This window comes from Falco punctatus, assembly GCF_963210335.1.
Source record: "Falco punctatus genome assembly, chromosome: 17".
Classification (NCBI taxonomy): Eukaryota; Metazoa; Chordata; class Aves; order Falconiformes; family Falconidae; genus Falco; species Falco punctatus.
In genome coordinates, this window is record NC_137597.1 from 3,683,264 (window position 1) to 3,700,519 (window position 17,256).

At 51.5% G+C, this 17,256-nt stretch overlaps 3 protein-coding genes across 9 annotated transcripts in view; 1 reads left to right on the forward strand and 2 right to left on the reverse strand.

Moving 5' to 3' along the window:
• Window positions 1-7,544, reverse strand: part of ANKS1A (ankyrin repeat and sterile alpha motif domain containing 1A) — a 112,328-nt gene extending 104,784 nt beyond the window's left edge. For all 3 annotated transcript variants that reach the window (XM_080367769.1, XM_080367768.1, XM_080367767.1), the window contains exon 1: window positions 6,721-7,544. In XM_080367769.1, coding sequence (XP_080223895.1) covers window positions 6,721-6,926 — 206 coding nt within the window. In that variant the 5' untranslated portion in view covers window positions 6,927-7,544. The remainder of the gene's footprint in view (window positions 1-6,720) is intronic.
• Window positions 7,545-9,776: 2,232 nt separating this feature from the next.
• On the forward strand, window positions 9,777-12,855 carry TAF11 (TATA-box binding protein associated factor 11). Its single transcript, XM_080367554.1, has 5 exons — window positions 9,777-10,011; window positions 10,161-10,300; window positions 10,602-10,689; window positions 11,093-11,189; window positions 12,345-12,855. Exons 1-5 carry the CDS (start codon window positions 9,820-9,822, stop codon window positions 12,473-12,475), a joined length of 648 nt encoding a protein of 215 aa, XP_080223680.1. The 5' UTR covers window positions 9,777-9,819; the 3' UTR covers window positions 12,476-12,855.
• A 261-nt stretch (window positions 12,856-13,116) lies between these two features.
• BLTP3A (bridge-like lipid transfer protein family member 3A) overlaps window positions 13,117-17,256 on the reverse strand; it is a 35,467-nt gene continuing 31,327 nt past the window's right edge. For all 5 annotated transcript variants that reach the window (XM_080367535.1, XM_080367537.1, XM_080367539.1 and 2 more), the window contains one exon: window positions 13,117-17,156. In XM_080367535.1, the coding sequence (XP_080223661.1) occupies window positions 17,031-17,156 (126 nt within the window). In that variant the 3' untranslated portion in view covers window positions 13,117-17,030. The remainder of the gene's footprint in view (window positions 17,157-17,256) is intronic.

The following is a 17,256-nucleotide window of genomic DNA, read 5'->3' on the forward strand; positions in this document are numbered from 1 at the left end:
AAAGACCCAGCTGCGATTTCTAACAGCCCTCTTTTATGGGAATGCACCAGGAGCAACTTTCTTTTCACGGGTGAAGGGGAAGGTAAGGAAATATTTTGTTTGCACCTTGACACAACCCTGGAAGCTTGGACCTTGGAGCCTCACTGGTGTTCTCTGCCTCTATCCCCATCAGACACTGCGGGACTTGCCACTTAATCACAACAGTGGCCACACACAACGTGGAAACAGTTCACCTGTGAACGGACAAGCACACCGACAGCTCTTCCTGACTGTGGATGGGGCAATTCCTCTTTTCCCCCCCTTCCTCACGGAAACACAGCGGGCACAGAGGCTGCAGCCGGACTCAGCCCACCGAGAGAACATGTAGCGCTAACAAATCACTTCTTTAAATCATCTAGCCGCACAAGAACAGATATGAAACCCCACTTTTTTTTTTTGATAATTTTTCTGACTCCTAACCACATTTGGATTCTTTGAAAGGACTTTAAGTGTTCAGCCATTACACCATGCCATTTCCTAAACCAAACAAAATACTCACCAGCAATAACTGCTGCAAATTGACTACAACACTTGCTGTGGCTTCTGTGAAGCAACAACAGAACCCCTTCCCACAACAGATGTATACAAAAAAGTCCTATTTCACAGCAGAAGTTTCTCCTTGATACACTTACAGGAGATTACATATACAATCTGGGGCTCAACAGCAGCCTCAGTTTCCCCTTTCGCCAACAAAGGTCCAGTCTTTTCACGTCAATAGATGAAAATAAAAAGCTTTTTTTGCAGATTTGGCTTTAACACAATTCATCCCTTACTGCTTCTGGCAAAACCTACTGAATGCAGCTTGATATTTCAGGGCACAGATTGTTTTGTTGCTTCCTGCCTTTAACTTCACAGTGAAGCAATATAAAAAAAATGATCCAAATTCTGCAGCCTCTGTGATAAATACCCTCGAAACCCCAAGAAACCTCAAGGATTCACAAAGCATTTCTAATTTCTGGACTTGCTTTTGCTTATAAGCATTAAGTTGCATTTACATTAAATTGATTTTATCTCTCGGTGCTCACTGATCTACAAGAAATGCTTTTGCTGTGCTATATAAGATACAGTCCAAAAGCGGAGCAGCCAGGCTACGATGGAGGAGCAGAGACTCCTGGACCTGACTTCCAGAAGATTTCCAGGCCCTGAACGGATCCCAGTGATCACATTATGTGGGCAGATCCCAGAGGCTGCATGGACCGCAGCACGAAGCCAAGCCTCCCGCAAACCCTGGCAAGCCACCGCCTCTTTGTAAGCCCCACCATCTGCTTTGGCAAAAGCTAGAAACCGATCTCCTTTCCTGCTTCTCATCCTCCTCATATCCTTCTCATCCCCTCAACGTGCTGGTCGCGTTCACTTATTCACATGGGCTTTATTTTCCTGCCTAATATTTTTAGCGTTACGCAGCGGCACATTCACCCCCTACGGAGAGAATGTACCTTTAATTCTGTCGTTGCATTTCCTCCTCATCTGGCTTATCACAGTCTATCACGTCTTGCTTCCTGCTTACCTGCCGAAATCGGTGATTTCGTTTGGAGTTTGTGCACGTCTCTCACCCAGAGGGCTCAGCTCAGTGATCTAAGCAGGAAGTATGAGAGCCTCAGACCTTGACAAAGTTCACATTTAAATTATAATAAACATAGTGGGCAGTTAAGTTTATGTGATGAAACAACATGTTCTACAGAACATACTGCTGGGGGCATCTTCTCTGACTTTATGGACTGCTGTTTGCTCTTTTTTTTTAAAAAAAAAAAAAAAAAAAAAAAAAAAAAAGCACAAAATGATTAGCATGCCAGCTCAGACCAGTCCCCAGCTCAACAAAAACCTTACTGGGTGTAATGGAGGGAACGCAGCTTCCCACACCGTGCCCGCCGACACACGTTTCTGCCAGGGAATGCCTGGTTTGTACCTAACCCAAAACTGTCTTTTTGAGACGTCTGAAATGCTGCAGAACCGCGCAGGAAAAGCGGGGACCCGCACCACAGCGGAGGTGGTTTTTTGAGAACAGGTAGTCCAAACAGCGAGACTTCAACCAAAAATAGGAACTAAATACCCTGCTGACATCAGAGAGTCGCAATCAGAGGAAGGAACAAGACAGGTCTGCCGGCCCGGCCGAGCATTTACCACCCTGTTCTTGGAATGAGCTTCAGGGGGTGGAGGGCAGCTCAGCAGCTCCCTTATCCGGGGATATCTTTAAATACGTGAGCAGCTTCAGGGGGAGCAGGAATCTAAGTGACCCCACAAAAAGAGGAAGGCTGCCAGAAGTTGTCTGGGGAAGGGAAAACCACAAAACGGACAGAACGGACTGAGGACAGGCACCTCCATCACCACCGAGGGGTAAGAAATCCTTTATTAGGAAAGTTCCCACGTTCCAGCGTTGGCAAAGGAGAAGTTTCCCGCACCAGACATCCCTAAAATAAAAGCAGCCTGCCTTTTCTTTACGGTGGATGCAGACCCCTAGCCCATCAGCTGTGGCCATCCTCTCCTCTTGCAGGCTGCTCGGGCTTTTGTGAAGCAGTTCCATGGGTGTCAGCGATGCTTTCCACAGGCACCCAACTAAGCAACTGTGGCTGTTACCAGGCACAAGGTCATTCTTGCCAGAAGCTGGCGGCAGGACTCACTTCTGAGCAAGGATAAAAGGAGTCTTACCCTCTTTTCCTAAATACTTCCAAATCTCAGTGATGAAGCTTTGTAATCTAAATTCTCTCAGACAGAGCTTTAGCATACATACAGAAAATTAAATCCCTGCTTCCGATACCTATTTTGAGATTTCTTTGCCCACCAGCACTGAAGGCATCTATTGTTTAAGCAGCTCTCCTGCCCTGTGGAGCCTTGACAACCAGCCACCAGCTGAAGCACCTTAGCCTTCTCCATCAACTTCTTCCATTAACACTTCCACTTAATTAGCACTGTGACTTTCTCTGGGCACATGTCCAGTCATTATTTACTGGTTTTAATTTAGAAAATGCATCTAATCATCATCAGGAAAATAAGATACAGGAGTAAGATCTAAGAGAAAACCCTTCAACTTTAAAGTCGTTCTTGACCTGTCACACACCTTTGGAGAAGGGTTGGTGGGGAGAACATTGCACAGATTCTTTTCTGTCACCTCCACCCTCCTCCCACAGCATCAGGTCCCTTTAATTTGCCAACCTTCAACTTTCCACGAAGTGTCAGACAGACAAAATTTCATATTCCCCGTTTCCAAATCCTTGAATTTATTTTTAAAGGCGTACAGAAAGGCAAAGTTAGCTATAATTAAATACCATGCCTGCTGTGGAGAACTTATTGCAACATCGTCCCTGCCCCCAGGAAGCGGGGAAACCGCAGGCAAAGGTGCTTCGGAGGAACTGCACACCTCAAGAGATGAGCAAAGAAGTCAGTAATCAGGCTTGGCATCGGGGGCAAGAGTTAAATTCACACTTTCCAGAGTGAAAACAGACCACAACAGAGACAAGGCGACACACAGGCATTAGACAACTGCTCAGATTTCTTCTCCAATACACTAATGCCACTATGAAACTTAGTCTGGCTACTTGTTTTGGAAACTCAGATCCCCCAAATGCAATGCCGTACTAAGACAACACGAAGGAGTATGTTTGCTACTACAACAAACCCTTCAGCAGCGCTTGTATGTCTCCGAGCCATCTCACAGCCCCAGCAGGGTGCTAAGCAGTCCCTTAGATTGAGCCCACACTGCAGAAAGCAAGTTTTGAACACGGCCCAGCTTGTCCCAGCTGCTCCCCAAACAACTGTCAGGCTTCTCCTTGCAGGTAAATTTAGCAGCTGTTTCTCATAAAACCCTCATCAGTCTAGAATAAGCAGAAGTCTTCTCATGTGGAGTCATTTAACCCAAAGTAAAAGCCTAACAAGTTGAGAGAACACCGGAAACAATCAGAAAGCCTCTAAATCGTTAAAAATCCGTTTTCACTACCTGTATCACCAGCTACCTCCTGCTTCCCGGTGCTGCAACTCCACATACTGTAGCCCCCTGAACTGCCACCTCACTGCAGACAGTCCTAACGGTCCCTGCGAGGCTCAGAACACCGAGACCACAGAACCCTGCAGCCACTGCTTGGACAAACCCGGTACAGCGGTCACAACCTGCACAGGTTTGCAATCACGTGCAGGGCAAGCAGCCACGTGGGGTGTAACATGCAAACTCTTGTAAATCCAAGGATGCTGCAGCAGATTTCACACAGCCGGTTAACGGTGAGCTGCAATGACTCCCAACGTGCTGGGAACACCAACATGCTTCCAGAACGAGAACCGCCATCGTAAACATGCAAAAAGCCTGACTGTAACTGAGCAGTGGGGAGTAAAAGGTTCAGGGATTGGGAAGTAGGGTGGGAGAAGGGGATCGTTATAGTGTCAACTGACAGACATTGAAGACAGTCAAGTTAATGAACACAGAAGCTATGAGTGACAGCTGTGACATTCACCATCCTTCAGATACGCGTCTACGCGCAAAACCACATTTATACGTGAAAAACCACGCTAACTGATCAGACGTCAAACAGTATGCCCACTCCACAAATCAGCTGGTATCACAAGCAGTTGTCTTACCAGGGGGGGGAAAAAAAATAAATAAAAGGTCGCCTTCATCACCATGCATTGTCTGAAAGTGCGGCAGAGCTGTTACAACAAGAGGCTGATAACACTCGTGGTGTGTATTTAACTCAACTGACCCTCTCCACTTTATCTAAACACCCGGCAAGTACATGCATCTTCTAACGCAGACAAGTCTGAAGTGTTCACAGCAACTTCCCACTCAAAACAAGGGCTCAGAGCATTTAATATATTAAAAGAGAAGAATAAAGTTTGACCCGAGAGCAGATTTACACTTCAGAGAAGCAAATGTATGCAACCGGGAAAGCACAAGCTCTCCGCGTCAGCAGTCTCTGCCACTCGGCTCAATGTGCAACAGCATGTTTCTGATAAGGTTATGCAAAAGGAAAAAATGGATCAAATTTGGCCACAAATGGGCAAATCTTATCCCTCTAAATAGTCGGGTGACACAGTTACAGTGTCACTCAGCACCAGACTCAGATCTCCTCCCTCTGTCCCACTATAAACCAGTTTAATTTCTCAGGGAACAGCAACAGCAGCATTTCCAGCAGAGAAGCTGAAATGGCAAAAAGCTGCAACTCAAGAAATGCGGCAGCAAGTGGTTTTCTTGGGAGAGACCGAAAAAAGGGGGGAAGAGGAAGAACTAACCAAGGTCTAAGAGCTTTAAAACAGAGCAAGTTACACAGCACCGCACTTTAAATGCTAAAGCAAGGCGGGGGCTGTGCCCTCCATCAGCTTGTGCAACCCCCAGCACGGCACAGCAAGCCCCCCGAGCCCACCAGGCACCGGCGACCCGAGAGCCACAGCAGAGCGTTACTGCAAGCCAAGGCAGTGACCGAGGAAGGGCAGGCACGGAGCAGGAGCAGCGAGAGGACACCTCGCCGAACACCTGGCTGCACATCTGGCCCAGTAAAGCCACCCAGTAGCTCTCCTTGGGGTGGGAACCTACACGCGTCCTGTCTTCGAGCAGCAACCTGTCCCAAAGCCCTCCTCCAAATACATCCTCCCAGTTACACCAGTCTGCGGCTACCGATGGTAACCAGCAGCATCCACAACCCCGCAGCAGTCCCATCCCAGAGGGATGCACCAGCTCCAGGCAACCTCCCCTGCCCTCCCAGCCCACCAGCCCCCTCCAGCATGACTCCCAGTCCCTCAGGCAGGATCAAACCCACCGGGCTCCCCCAGCCCACCCTCACACCCCCCGTGGGCCCCACATCCAGCCCATTGGGAGCTTAGTGGTTAAACCACGACACCCCTGCTGGCCCGGACCCCCAGGGGACCGGCCTCCTCAGCCCCCCAGCTTGCAGCGTGGCAGCCCCCACCCGTGTCCCCCTCCACACCGAGCCCCAGGGACCCCCAGCATCCCCCTGCCCTCCACCCCAAGGGCACATCCAAACCCCTGCGGCCGCCTCCCTCTTCCACCACCCCGCATCCCTCCCAGCCGCACACCCCCTGTCCCTGGTCCCACAACCCCCTAGCTCATGCCTCTGAGCCCTAAACCCCCACAGCCCCCCTGACCCACACCTCCTGCCTCCTCCACCCCCAGAAACGTGACCCCACAGCTCCCTGCTGCGCCCCTGCCCCACAACACCCCGAAGGCCTATACCCACTACGTACCCCCAGCCCCCCCAACACCCCAAAGGCCTCAACCCCCATACACCCCCAGCCCCCCACAATACCCCAAAGGCCCATACCTCCTATGTATCCCCAGCCCCCCCAGCATCCCAAAGGCCTGTACCCCCTATGCACCCCCAAAGGCCCATCTCCCTTACACACCCCCAGCCCTCCCAAAAACCCAATGGCCCATATCTCCTGTGGACAGACCCCCAGCCCCCATCTCCTGCTGCATGACCCTACAGGTCCCCCAGCGCCCCCCAAGCCGCGACCCTGACCTCCCCAGCCCAAACCGGCCCTCCCAGCGCTGCGTACCCCCAGACCCCATCCCCGCACCCCTAAACCCCCACAGAGCACCCCTCCGGGCTCAAACAGCCCCTGCCCACCCCCCACCCCTCGGCCTCTCTGTCCCCCTGCCCCACACATACCCCCCAGCCCCCCCCCTTACCCTTCAGCCCCGCCGCCCCGGCCCAGCCCCTCAGCCCCCCAGGCCGCGCTCACCTGAGGAGACTGGACAGCGGGTGCCCCACACCGCCGCTCCCGCCGCCTCCGCCACCGCCGCCCCCCCCGGAGCCGCCGCCGCCGCCTCCGCCGCCCCCCCCAGAGCCGCCGAAGCCGGAGCTGAGGCGCTTCCCCGACAGCAGCTTCTCCACGGCGGGCAGGTTCCCGGTGCGGGCGGCCTCCAGCAGCTCCTGCTCCTTCCCCATGGCCCGGCCCGGCCGCCGCCGCCCGCCACCGCCTCCCGCCAGGCCCCGCCCCCCGAGCGGCCCTTCCGGGGCGGGGCCAGGGGCGGTGCAGAGGGGCGGGGTCTGCTGAGGTCACGCCCCCGCCCCCGTTTAAGCCTGGCCGTGGGCGCTTCGCCTCATTTCTGGGCTCGGTTTAATTAATTTCATTCGCTGAACGCGTGAACAACGCGCAAGCGGAACCCCAGGGCGCGCTGCAGGGGGAGGGGCGGGTCTGGGCCCGGCTCCCGGGTCTCCGGTGCCCTGGAACGGACCGGCACCAGCACGGGGTGCCTATAGGGGAGAATGTATGCGAAAGAGGAATGTATAGAAAGGAGAGATGTATATGAAAAGAAGAGACGCATATAAAGGAGAAATGTACATAAAAGAGGAATGTATATAAAGGAGGGATAGGGGAATGTATATAAAGTAGGAATGTATATTAAAAAGGAATGTCTATAAAGGAGAGATGTATATCAAAAAGAGGAAGGTAAGTAGAGATGTTTATAAAAGAAGAATGTACATAAAACAAGAATGTATATAAAGGATATATATATATAAAGGACAGATAAAGGAATGTATATAAAGGAGGAACGTACATAAAAGAGGAACGTACATAAAAGAGGAATCTATATAAAGGAGGGATAGAGAGATGTATATAAGAGAGGAATGTATATAAAGGACAGCTAGAGGAATGTATATAAATAACAGCTAGAGGGATGTATATAAGGAAGGGATGCATATAAAGGAGGGATAGAGGGATGTATGTAAAAAAAAGATATATAAAGGAGAGATGCATAATAAAGAGAGATGTATATACGAGAGGGATAGAGGGACATATACAAAGGAGAAACGTATATAAAGGAAGGCTAAAGGGATGTATATAAAAGAGGGATGTGTACAAGAGGAATGTATATAAGGGAGAGATGTGTATAAAGGAGGGATGCATATAAAGGAGAATGTATATGAAGGAGGGACGCATATAAAGGAGGAGTATCTCTGCCAGGGTTTTTCCTCCGCGTGTTAGTTGGGAGGATGAATATTCACAGGTAATTTTGCAGCTATTTTCCCACAGGGAAGTCTTTGGGAGGTGCGGTGTTTTGCATTGCACGCTAAAGATCAGTCTACACCGGGAAGTGAAGCAGTTCGAAGCAGTTATGCAGTATATAACATTATAAGCCAGCATTAAAAATAATTGAGAGGCAGCCAGATGGTTCATTTGAACATAATATTAACGGTATCAGCCCTAACAGGCAGCTGCTCTCTCCCTCGAAGGGCATTTACTGGTGGGTTTTGATCCCCCTGTTCAGGGAAGCCCATTACAGTGCGCTGTGCGCTTGAGGAGCATGGAGGGAGCTCATCCTGATCCCATGTTGTACCAGAGCCCACAGGGGACCACAGCCTCAGCACCCAGCTAAAGCACCACCGGCCTCATGCCGCTGAGCATTCGTTTGGGTCTCCACAGGCAGCGTTACCTTTGTGCCACGGGGCTCGGGACCACCAAACTGCACAGAGGGGGAGGACGCGTAAAGGCGCTGCTGGAAATTTCACGTATTTAGCACCAACTCTACATGCCAGCATGAATGCCGCAGCCCTATGCTAACATTATCCCCATTTACAGCAGAAAAAAATAAACCCCAAAGCAGCGGGGTGAGGATGCAGAGGCCGAGGAGGGGCTGGGGTGAATAGGGAGGTGGGCACCGGGGTTCCCCATGCCGTGCCCCGGCCTGAGCCTCGCTCCCTGCTGCCGGAGCGGGTCCTGTTGAAGGACAGGGAGAGGCAGGCAGGCTGCGCCTGCTTCCGAGGCACCAAACCGGTGGGAAACCCACCACGAGACCTCCAGAGCGCTGGCCTGCTGGTGGCTTCCACCTGGGCCCAGAGACCGAGCCGTGCGCTCCTGCTGCCGCCCTGCCGTGACTGGTAATGTTTAACATCAGCTTTTCTTCTAGTTCCGCACAAAAGATTCCCACAGCTGGGGGGCCCCCAGCCCCCTGCCTCCCTGCTGCAGCCGCCAGCCTGGCTCCCCAAGGGCCCCCTCACCCCATGCTCACGCCACGTCTCCCCTCCTGTACCCCGGCACTGGCACCAGCCCTTCCCACCCCAGTGCCGCTCACTCCAGCTCTCCCAGTGGCCCCCAGCTCTTCCTAACCCAGGGCATCTGGTTCCCCCAATGCTCCCAGTTGCCCTAGCCCTTCCCACCCCAGTGTGCCTAGTTCCTCCAGTGCCCCCCACCCCAGTTCCCTCATCTCAGTTCCCCCAGTTCCCTCAATTCCCCCACCCCAGTTTCTCCCATTCCCCCAGCCCTTCCCACCCCAGTACCCCCAGTTCCTCCAGTGCCCCCCACCCCAGTTCCCTCATCTCAGTTCCCCCAGCCCTTCCCATCCCAGTTCCCCCAATTCCCCACCCCAGTTTCCCCAGTTCTCTCATCTGTTTCCCAGTTCCCCCATCAGTTTCCCTAGACCTTCCCACCCCAGTGCACCCAGTCCTCCCAGTGCCCCTTACCCCAGTTCCCCTGCTTCCCCCAGTTCCTTCATCTCAGTTCCCCCAGCCCTTCCCACCCCAGTTCCCCCACCTCAGTTCCCCAGTTCCCTCAACTCAATTTCCCAGTTCCCTCATCAGTTCCCCCAGCCCTTCCCACGCCAGTTCCCCCCACTCTCCCACTTCCCCCACCCCAGTTGCCCCAGTTCACCCAGCCCTTCCCACCCCAGTGCCCACCATTCTCCCGCTTCCCCCACCCCAGTCCCCCCAGTCCCCCGCACCGCCCCCACCTCACCCGCCGCCGCAGGCCCGTTGCCCCGGCGACACGCCCCGCCCCCTTGCGTCATCAGGCGGCGCCCGTCCCTTACGTCATCAGGCGGCGCCGTGGCTGCGCGCGGCAATGGCGGACCCCGGCGAGGCGGCGCGGGAGGAGCTGGGGGTCGACGCCGAGCAGGAGCCGCCGCCCGCCGCCTCCTCCCCGGAGGGGGATGAGCCGGCGGCCGCCGAGGAGCCGGCGGCGGCGGAGGGAGCAGACGAGGGCGAGGCGGCGACCCCCAGGCTTGAGGTCAAGGTGGAGGCGCCGGACGGGGAGGTGAGGCCGGGCTGCGGGCAGGGGAGGGGAAAAGGGAGGCCGGGGGAAGGGGAAGGAAAGGGGAGGTAGCGGCTAGGCCTGCTGTGAGGGGGGAGCAGGGCCCAGCCGCGCTGTGGGGCCTCGGAGCTGAGCGCTGCGCTCTCGCCCAGGTGAGGACCGTGGAGGGAGAGGTGGTGGACGGGGAGGACCCCAGCCTGCAGCCGTCTGCGGCCAAGAAGGTGAAGCTGGAGCTGAAGGAGAGGAAGGAGAAGAAGCACAAAGTGGACGAGGACGAGATCCAGAAGATGCAGTGAGTGCCTGGAGTGCCTTGCGCACTGCGGCGGGCTGCGGCTGGGAACTGCACAATAATCACTTCATGGGTCTATGAGCCCGTGGTTAATGGTGTCCGTAGCCCCATCCCAGATCCCTCCCATCCCAAATGGGCTCGGCTGTTTTGTGTTGCAAACCTCCATGCCGCCTTTCCCTTCCCGGCTCTTGTCCTGCAGGAGGCTTGGGATGGCAGAAGGGCTTTGCTGGAGTGTCACAGCAGCCCGAAGGGAGCTTCAGACTTCTGTATCTTTGGTGTAAATTATTAATTCTCTCCCCTGCAGAATACTGGTCTCTTCCTTTTCTGAAGAACAGCTGAACCGTTATGAGATGTACCGCCGGTCTGCTTTCCCCAAAGCTGCTATTAAACGGGTACGACTTCGATAATGCTTTGCCACAGGCAGAGGCCGAATAGAGCCAGCAGGAGCCTTGCTGAGCCTGGCTGTACTCTTGGCTGGGCCTTGCGTGACACCAGCTGGCCCTGTGGCCTGCCCTCCTCCAGTTATCGTAAATAATGGTGGTCTGGGGGGCCGTGAGGCAGCGGGGAAAAGTAACAGCTGGTGCAGGTTCTGCAGCTGAACGAGGGTAAGCTAAAACCTTGACAGGCAGCATGTGCCCAGAGCTATAGGACCAAATTCTAAAGATAGTTTCTGCTGTTCTATGTGTTAGCTGTTGGTTGATATTTGATAGGCACACACTGCTAAATAAGAGTTAAAATGTTTTGCTGGTGCTGTGTGTACCTCGCTCAGCTGGCTGTCCTTCTCCACTTGTCTAGCTAATCCAGTCCATCACTGGCACCTCTGTCTCTCAGAACGTGGTTATCGCCATGTCCGGCATTTCCAAGGTCTTTGTTGGGGAGGTGGTGGAGGAAGGTAAGTGGCAAACGTTTTGAAAAAAGTTAAGAATACAGGGTAAATCCATTACAGCGGAGCAGAAGGACATGGAACAAGACTGGACATGTTGCAGCTCCTGGTCTTGCTGTCCAGCAGCAGCAGAATGCTACAGTTAAGAGCTCTGAGATGGGTGAAGCGTGGCGTTGCCCGTGGTCCCCTCTAATCCTGTTGCTATCACTGCCTGTTAGCCAGCAGAGGTTGGTGCCCACTGACCTCCCGTTTTATCCTCTCTAAGAAGGATCACTTTGAAGTTCATGCTCTGTGAGTCGGCCTGCGAGCAGGCTGCGGGAGGCTGGTAAGGATCTCGTTAGTACTGCTGTGGAAAATGCAGCCAAGGGAAATGAGTTATTTAAGCCTCTTAACCTGCAAGATTCTTCCCTTATGGGATGAGCTGAGATCTTTTGGGGACACTGGGTGGGAGGCTGACCCAGCTGTGTCCCTGCTTGGGCTGGAGGAGGAGGTGCTACAGGCTTTGCTGACCAGTTTGTATAGATTTGTCACACAAACCATGGCCTATGTGCCAAGATCACCATTACTGGGGTGAGGCAGTTTTGCTGCTGCCAGCTCTGCAGTGCTGTGTTGCCTGAGGCAGTCTGTATGAGCAGCTTCACTGCTGTCACTAAATTGCTTCATGTTAATTGCTTCATGTCCTTGGCAGGAGGCATGAATGATCCTTACTGTAAATGACAGAAAAGAAACTGGCCTGTAAGTCTCCTGTAGGTTGTACGTTCCTGTCACTGCTGTAGCAACCGCCCCAAAACACGCCATGCAACCTAGAGGGGCATTTAGAGCAGAAGGTTGAAGATCACAAGTTCTTGTGTGACTCAAACCAGCATATTCCATAGCAGTAGAGCGGTTTACAAAGTTTTGTTCTGGTCTGATATCGATGGCCCTAGGACTGACTTTTCTTTCAAAGAGAATGATCGCAGCATGGTTTGGGTTGCAAGGAACCTTAAAGATCATCTGGTTCCCACTTGCTGCACTGATGGGAAAGAAAAGCAGTTTCGTTGTGTATTAAAGTGTGAACTGTAAATACTAAATTACCTCTTCCCTTTAATTTTAAAGCTTAAACAGTAGGAGACAGGCCCAGCTCTGCTGTCCTGCTCATGTGAACTTTGGGTTTTGTTGTTCTAGCGCTGGATGTGTGTGAGAAGTGGGGGGAGCTGCCACCTCTGCAGCCCAAACACATGCGAGAGGCGGTCAGGAGGCTCAAGTCACGAGGACAGATCCCCAATTCCAAATATAAAAAGATCATCTTCCACTGAAGCGCGTCCCAAGAGAAGGCAGAAGTTACAACAAGCTTCCTCTTGGGAACCTCACAGGAGTTACAGCAGAGCTGCCAGGCTGCAGCTCCTTCAGGAGCACTGTGTATAGACTGGAGCGACTGCCAGGAGGTTTCCTGCTGTCACTGCTGAATTCTGGCTTGTGATCCACGTGTTGTGTGGCAGCAGGCTGGCCTGGAGCCGTGGTCTCTTCTGCTTCAACAGAGTATGAACAGGAACGTTTGTCTTCAATGTATTTCCTCCCCCCAGGATCATACTTTCCACTGGCAGAGATGTAGTGGTGTCTATGTACAGAAGTGTGGTTTTGTTTTTTTTTTTATTACACTTGTTATTGCATTCTTGGTCCTGCTGGGAACTCCTGATTGTGTAATGGTGTAGCTCCAAGTAGGGGGAGCACAACAGGATGATCTGTCTCAACCGAGCTCGACTTGTTCCTGAAACTTCGCTTTGCCTTGGGCACATATTGTGCCATTAGCATAAGCAAGGGAACACTTGCTGAAAGCTGCTGCTCCTGGCGTCATCGCTTGGCTCTTCTTCCCGAAGCCAATTTTATGGAGCTGTCTGGAAAACAGTACAATTGGGAAGGTGAAGGGAGAGGAAAAAAAGAAAGCTTGAGCCTGTAAGGAGGTTAACAAGTTTATTTTCTTTCCATGGTTCATAGAACCAATAAATGCATGAGTGGAAATATACTGCAACAAAGTTCCAATACTGCCTAAAACTCAAATTCAAGGTCAGACTTGCACGTTACCCACCTGTACATACAGTAGTCCCCTGGGAGCACACTGCTGCTAATGAAATGTCAACGATGCTGAGGCCACATGCTCTTCCTCGGGTAACCAGATTGTAGTTACACGCAGGACTGAGTCGGCTCTCATAATAAAATAGAAAGAGTCCTTAAACAAAAGGCTCTTAGAAAGTAAACTTTACTAATAGTCATCAGTGGAGCTATGGGAGATTGTGTCCTCCCACATGTATGCCTTGTAGAAAGGACTTTTTTTATTGTTTTACAGTACTTTGCACGGGTACTTAAAACTGTGGAAGTGCTTCAGTTCTTAAAACCAGATGACTTAAGTTGCTGGAACAAGAAATTTTGCTGTAAGCAACTCCGCCCCAGGTCTGCACACGTGGGAGGGAGTGGTGGGAAGTGGGACAGTGCAAGCAGGCACCACATCTGGGAAAACCCTTTGCACCCTACTCATTTCCCAAGCCGGCTTGAGCTGAAACTGGACACTTACTTAAAAAAGAATTAGGAAAATTTGAAAGATAAGGAAATAAGCCTCCCATTTTCAAGCAAGTAGTGAATAAAAAGAATACCACTGCATTCCACTTAAGGCAAGCATTCTTATATTTCTTGCTTCACACAGGAAGAGGGAGCAAGCACAGCAGCACAAAGATTTCACTAAAGAAATCACAGCTTCTGCTCGTGGGGGCTTTGTGCAGCTCGCAGTGGTACTTACAGTGAGCTGTTGGTGTATAGCTTTGTTGAGGGAAGGTCTAGATACACCGACGCTTTGTTACCTCTCCCCCTCACTCTGAGCTGCTCATAGCAAGAGTTACTCACTGTGGAAGATCCCTTGCCTTTCAGAACCCCTGCTTTTACGTCTGAATTCCTCTATGCACGAGGCAGTATTGATGAAGAAAATGCCCGCTGACGCTTAAAAAGTTAAAAGTGCATTTTCCTTTTGAGAACAGGCCCAACAGGCTACTCTAGTAAGTTTTCCATCACAGGCAGCACCACAAATCTAGGCTGTCAAAGGCTGTGTTGAGCAGGGGATGGGTCAGAGAACGCGCTCCAGAGAAAACAGTCAGGTTGTCTTACAGGAATGAGGAGGAATGATGGGGAGGAGGGAAAGCCACTGGCAGAAGTCACAGCATCCAAACAGGCGAGCTAGCCCAGGCTAAGTCACAAAGCCTCCCGCAGCTCAGCTCCTGCGCTTCTGCCAAAGGCAAGTACCCCTCCTTTTAATTAATTTGTGGCTGCCTGCTTCCAGAGGCTCTAGAGGGAAGGTCAGGCGCTCGCTGCCGCTGTCGTATCTGGCTGTAGGTACTGGTCAGTCAGATCTTGGCAGAAATACCGGACTCTGGCAGTACAGCCTCAGGGGTGTCTCTTCAAACCTAGTGTACACTTTACTAATTCCAGCAAACGTTACTCAAAGCCACCTTCAGTCTAATGGAGTCAAACTCAGAATTAAGATGATGAGCTTAAGAGTGACAGTTGGTTTAATCACTGTCCCTCTCTTACATATCCTCTTTTTTCAAAGTGAAAGCTAACGACCACAAGGAATTCACTCTTGGCTCTCCGCAAACCACAGCCAGCGGTGCCTCTACATCTAGCCTAGTGCTCTAAGTATGTCCCTGTGTCCCCTAAAGGATTCAAATGATCTCAGGAGCGCCCATTAAGGGCAAAGCGCTCAGCAGCTCCAGAGCTGGGCAAAGGGGTAAGTATATAAGAGCACAGTAGGAAAAACACACTTAATTCCCAAGTTATTTGCTTGCTTTTGCGTAGTTTCCAGGCCTCAGCTCATCATGGCTTGTAAATTGGAGGCTGCTCCCTTGCATAGCGAGCAGAATTAAAATCTTGTATTACTTTAGCTAAACTAATTTCAGTGGACTAATGTTTACATAGAAAAAAGATAGAAAAATACAATAAAGTTGGAGTGGTGGGGTTTTTTTGGGGGTGTTCAGCTAAAAATCACAGCGAGGGCTCCCTAACCTCTATAGATAAGTCAAGTTTTCATCTGATCAATAAAGGAGAATTGCATACGGTCTGTCACTTTTCCTAGCACTCGGTATGGGGTAGTCGCTCCCCGGTTTATATGCAGTAAAAGCCCGTGCATCGGAAACTGTGCACTTCCGCAAACACAAAACGCAGCTGGAAAAACCCAAATCAAAGTTTGAAATCCGAGAAAATCCAATTCTGCAGACAGAAAGGGTGGTGTGTGTAACGGGGGAGGGAACAGGTGCTCATCCGTAACACAGAGCGGGCTGAAAGTCACACCCTGCCGTACCAGAGCACAGAGCAGTTCTCCTCTGGCACTGCTGCTCCCTTCACACCTGCCCCTCACGGCCGCCTCCTTCCCCAGCACACCGACCGTGTATCGCCTGGACTAGCAGAGCAAAGAAACCACGTACAACTTGGTCTTGAGAGTGGATTTGATTCTTGCAGTTCATAAATGACATTTCCTTTTTTACTGTTTACAATTAGTGTTTACTACTACTTCTACTGGGGTTGCCCTTTTTTTCCCTCCACACCTGTAGAAGCTATTTCTTTATAAATTAAGTCAGTCACTGACCACAGAGACTTCTTCCCCTTCAGGGAAGCAGCTCCAGAAAAGGCAAAAATACAAGCCGTGCTCAACCCAAGCAGCTACTGTTTCATCTCCACCCCACAGTGAGCAGTTGGTGCCCTCAGCCTCCACCCAGGCAGGCCTGGTCAGCACCCTTCTGACCCACGTACCAACATCCCTGTTAAAAAAGACATTTTAAGACCAGCCAAGAGCTCAGTGCTAATAAAAATACACAACCGTGGAGGAACGCAGGCAGCTATTTCCTTGTGCAGCCCGTGCTGCTCTCCCTCTTTCTGCTGGTGAAAGTCTGGCATACAATAGTTTCAGGACAGCATACATCCCCAAAGAAAATGCATAGGTCACCTCGCTCTGTGACAACCGACTTCCTTCACCCCTGTGCTCTGGCAGTAAAATGAAAAGAAAATTTAAGCAGCGCTTTGTAATGAAATAAGTGAATTCCTTTGTGTTTCTGCATCGATAAAGCCAAACTTTGCGGGATTAAGAAAGAATTAGAAAAGTCTAATATACTACTGATTCTGTCTTGACACAACAAATGACTGGTGGAAAAAGAAGTCTGAAGAAATTTCTTTACTACCCTGACCCTGTTCTAGAGGGAATAGTAAGCTGTAGCCCCCTCACTCCACAGGGGGAAATCCCTTCTGCACCTCCCACACCCACCAACCTCCTGTTTGTTGTTCACGTGATACCACGCGTGCTTTCACCTCGGAGCTCTGAGCAATGTTTTCTGCCAATCCCACCCTCTGTCCCTCCTGATGCGGTGAGGTAACTACACTCCTGTGCTCTTTGGCATGCACGACTAAGCAGCAACACAATGAGGAAAGCTGAAAGAAGTAGAAACCCCAACAGGGACCATATCTAGATGTTACCGTGAAAGGCGAAGGCTGAAAGCACGCTATCGCTACCACCCACTGTCGAAGTGACATGGGGTGCCTGCCCAACTTCTGAGCTTTTGTCTGTAGGCTGACCACTGCCCTGGTTCAGCGACAGAGGCAGCACCACACTGCCAGGACAGAGGAAAGTGGCTGCAAACAGGTAACTTCCTCCCTGTTGCTCAGCCAGGCCTGCCTTCCTTTCTCCCTCTTTCAAGTCATTTCACCATCGCAGCTGGTTTCCATTCTTGGAGTCTCCAGGAGGTTGACCCGTTTAGCAGCGCTATAATCAAACTAGCCGCCTTAGTGCTGGTGGTGGTCTCCACTCCTCCTGAGCAGCTGCAGCCTGCGCCTTCGCTGTCAAAGCTGGAAGAGGGGATTGTATTTCCTAATTTCCTGCAGAAGGCGAGCCTTGTCCATGTTGGCTTCTGCAAGGGCTATTTTCATGGTCTGAAGCTCCTTTTGCAACTCCAGCACTTCCTTTAACTGCAAGAAACAAACGGAGAAAAAAACAAACCAGGAGTTTCCAAAGGTAAGCAGCAGGGCAGACCTTACTGCACCAATCTGCTCAAAGAGGAAAACCAAA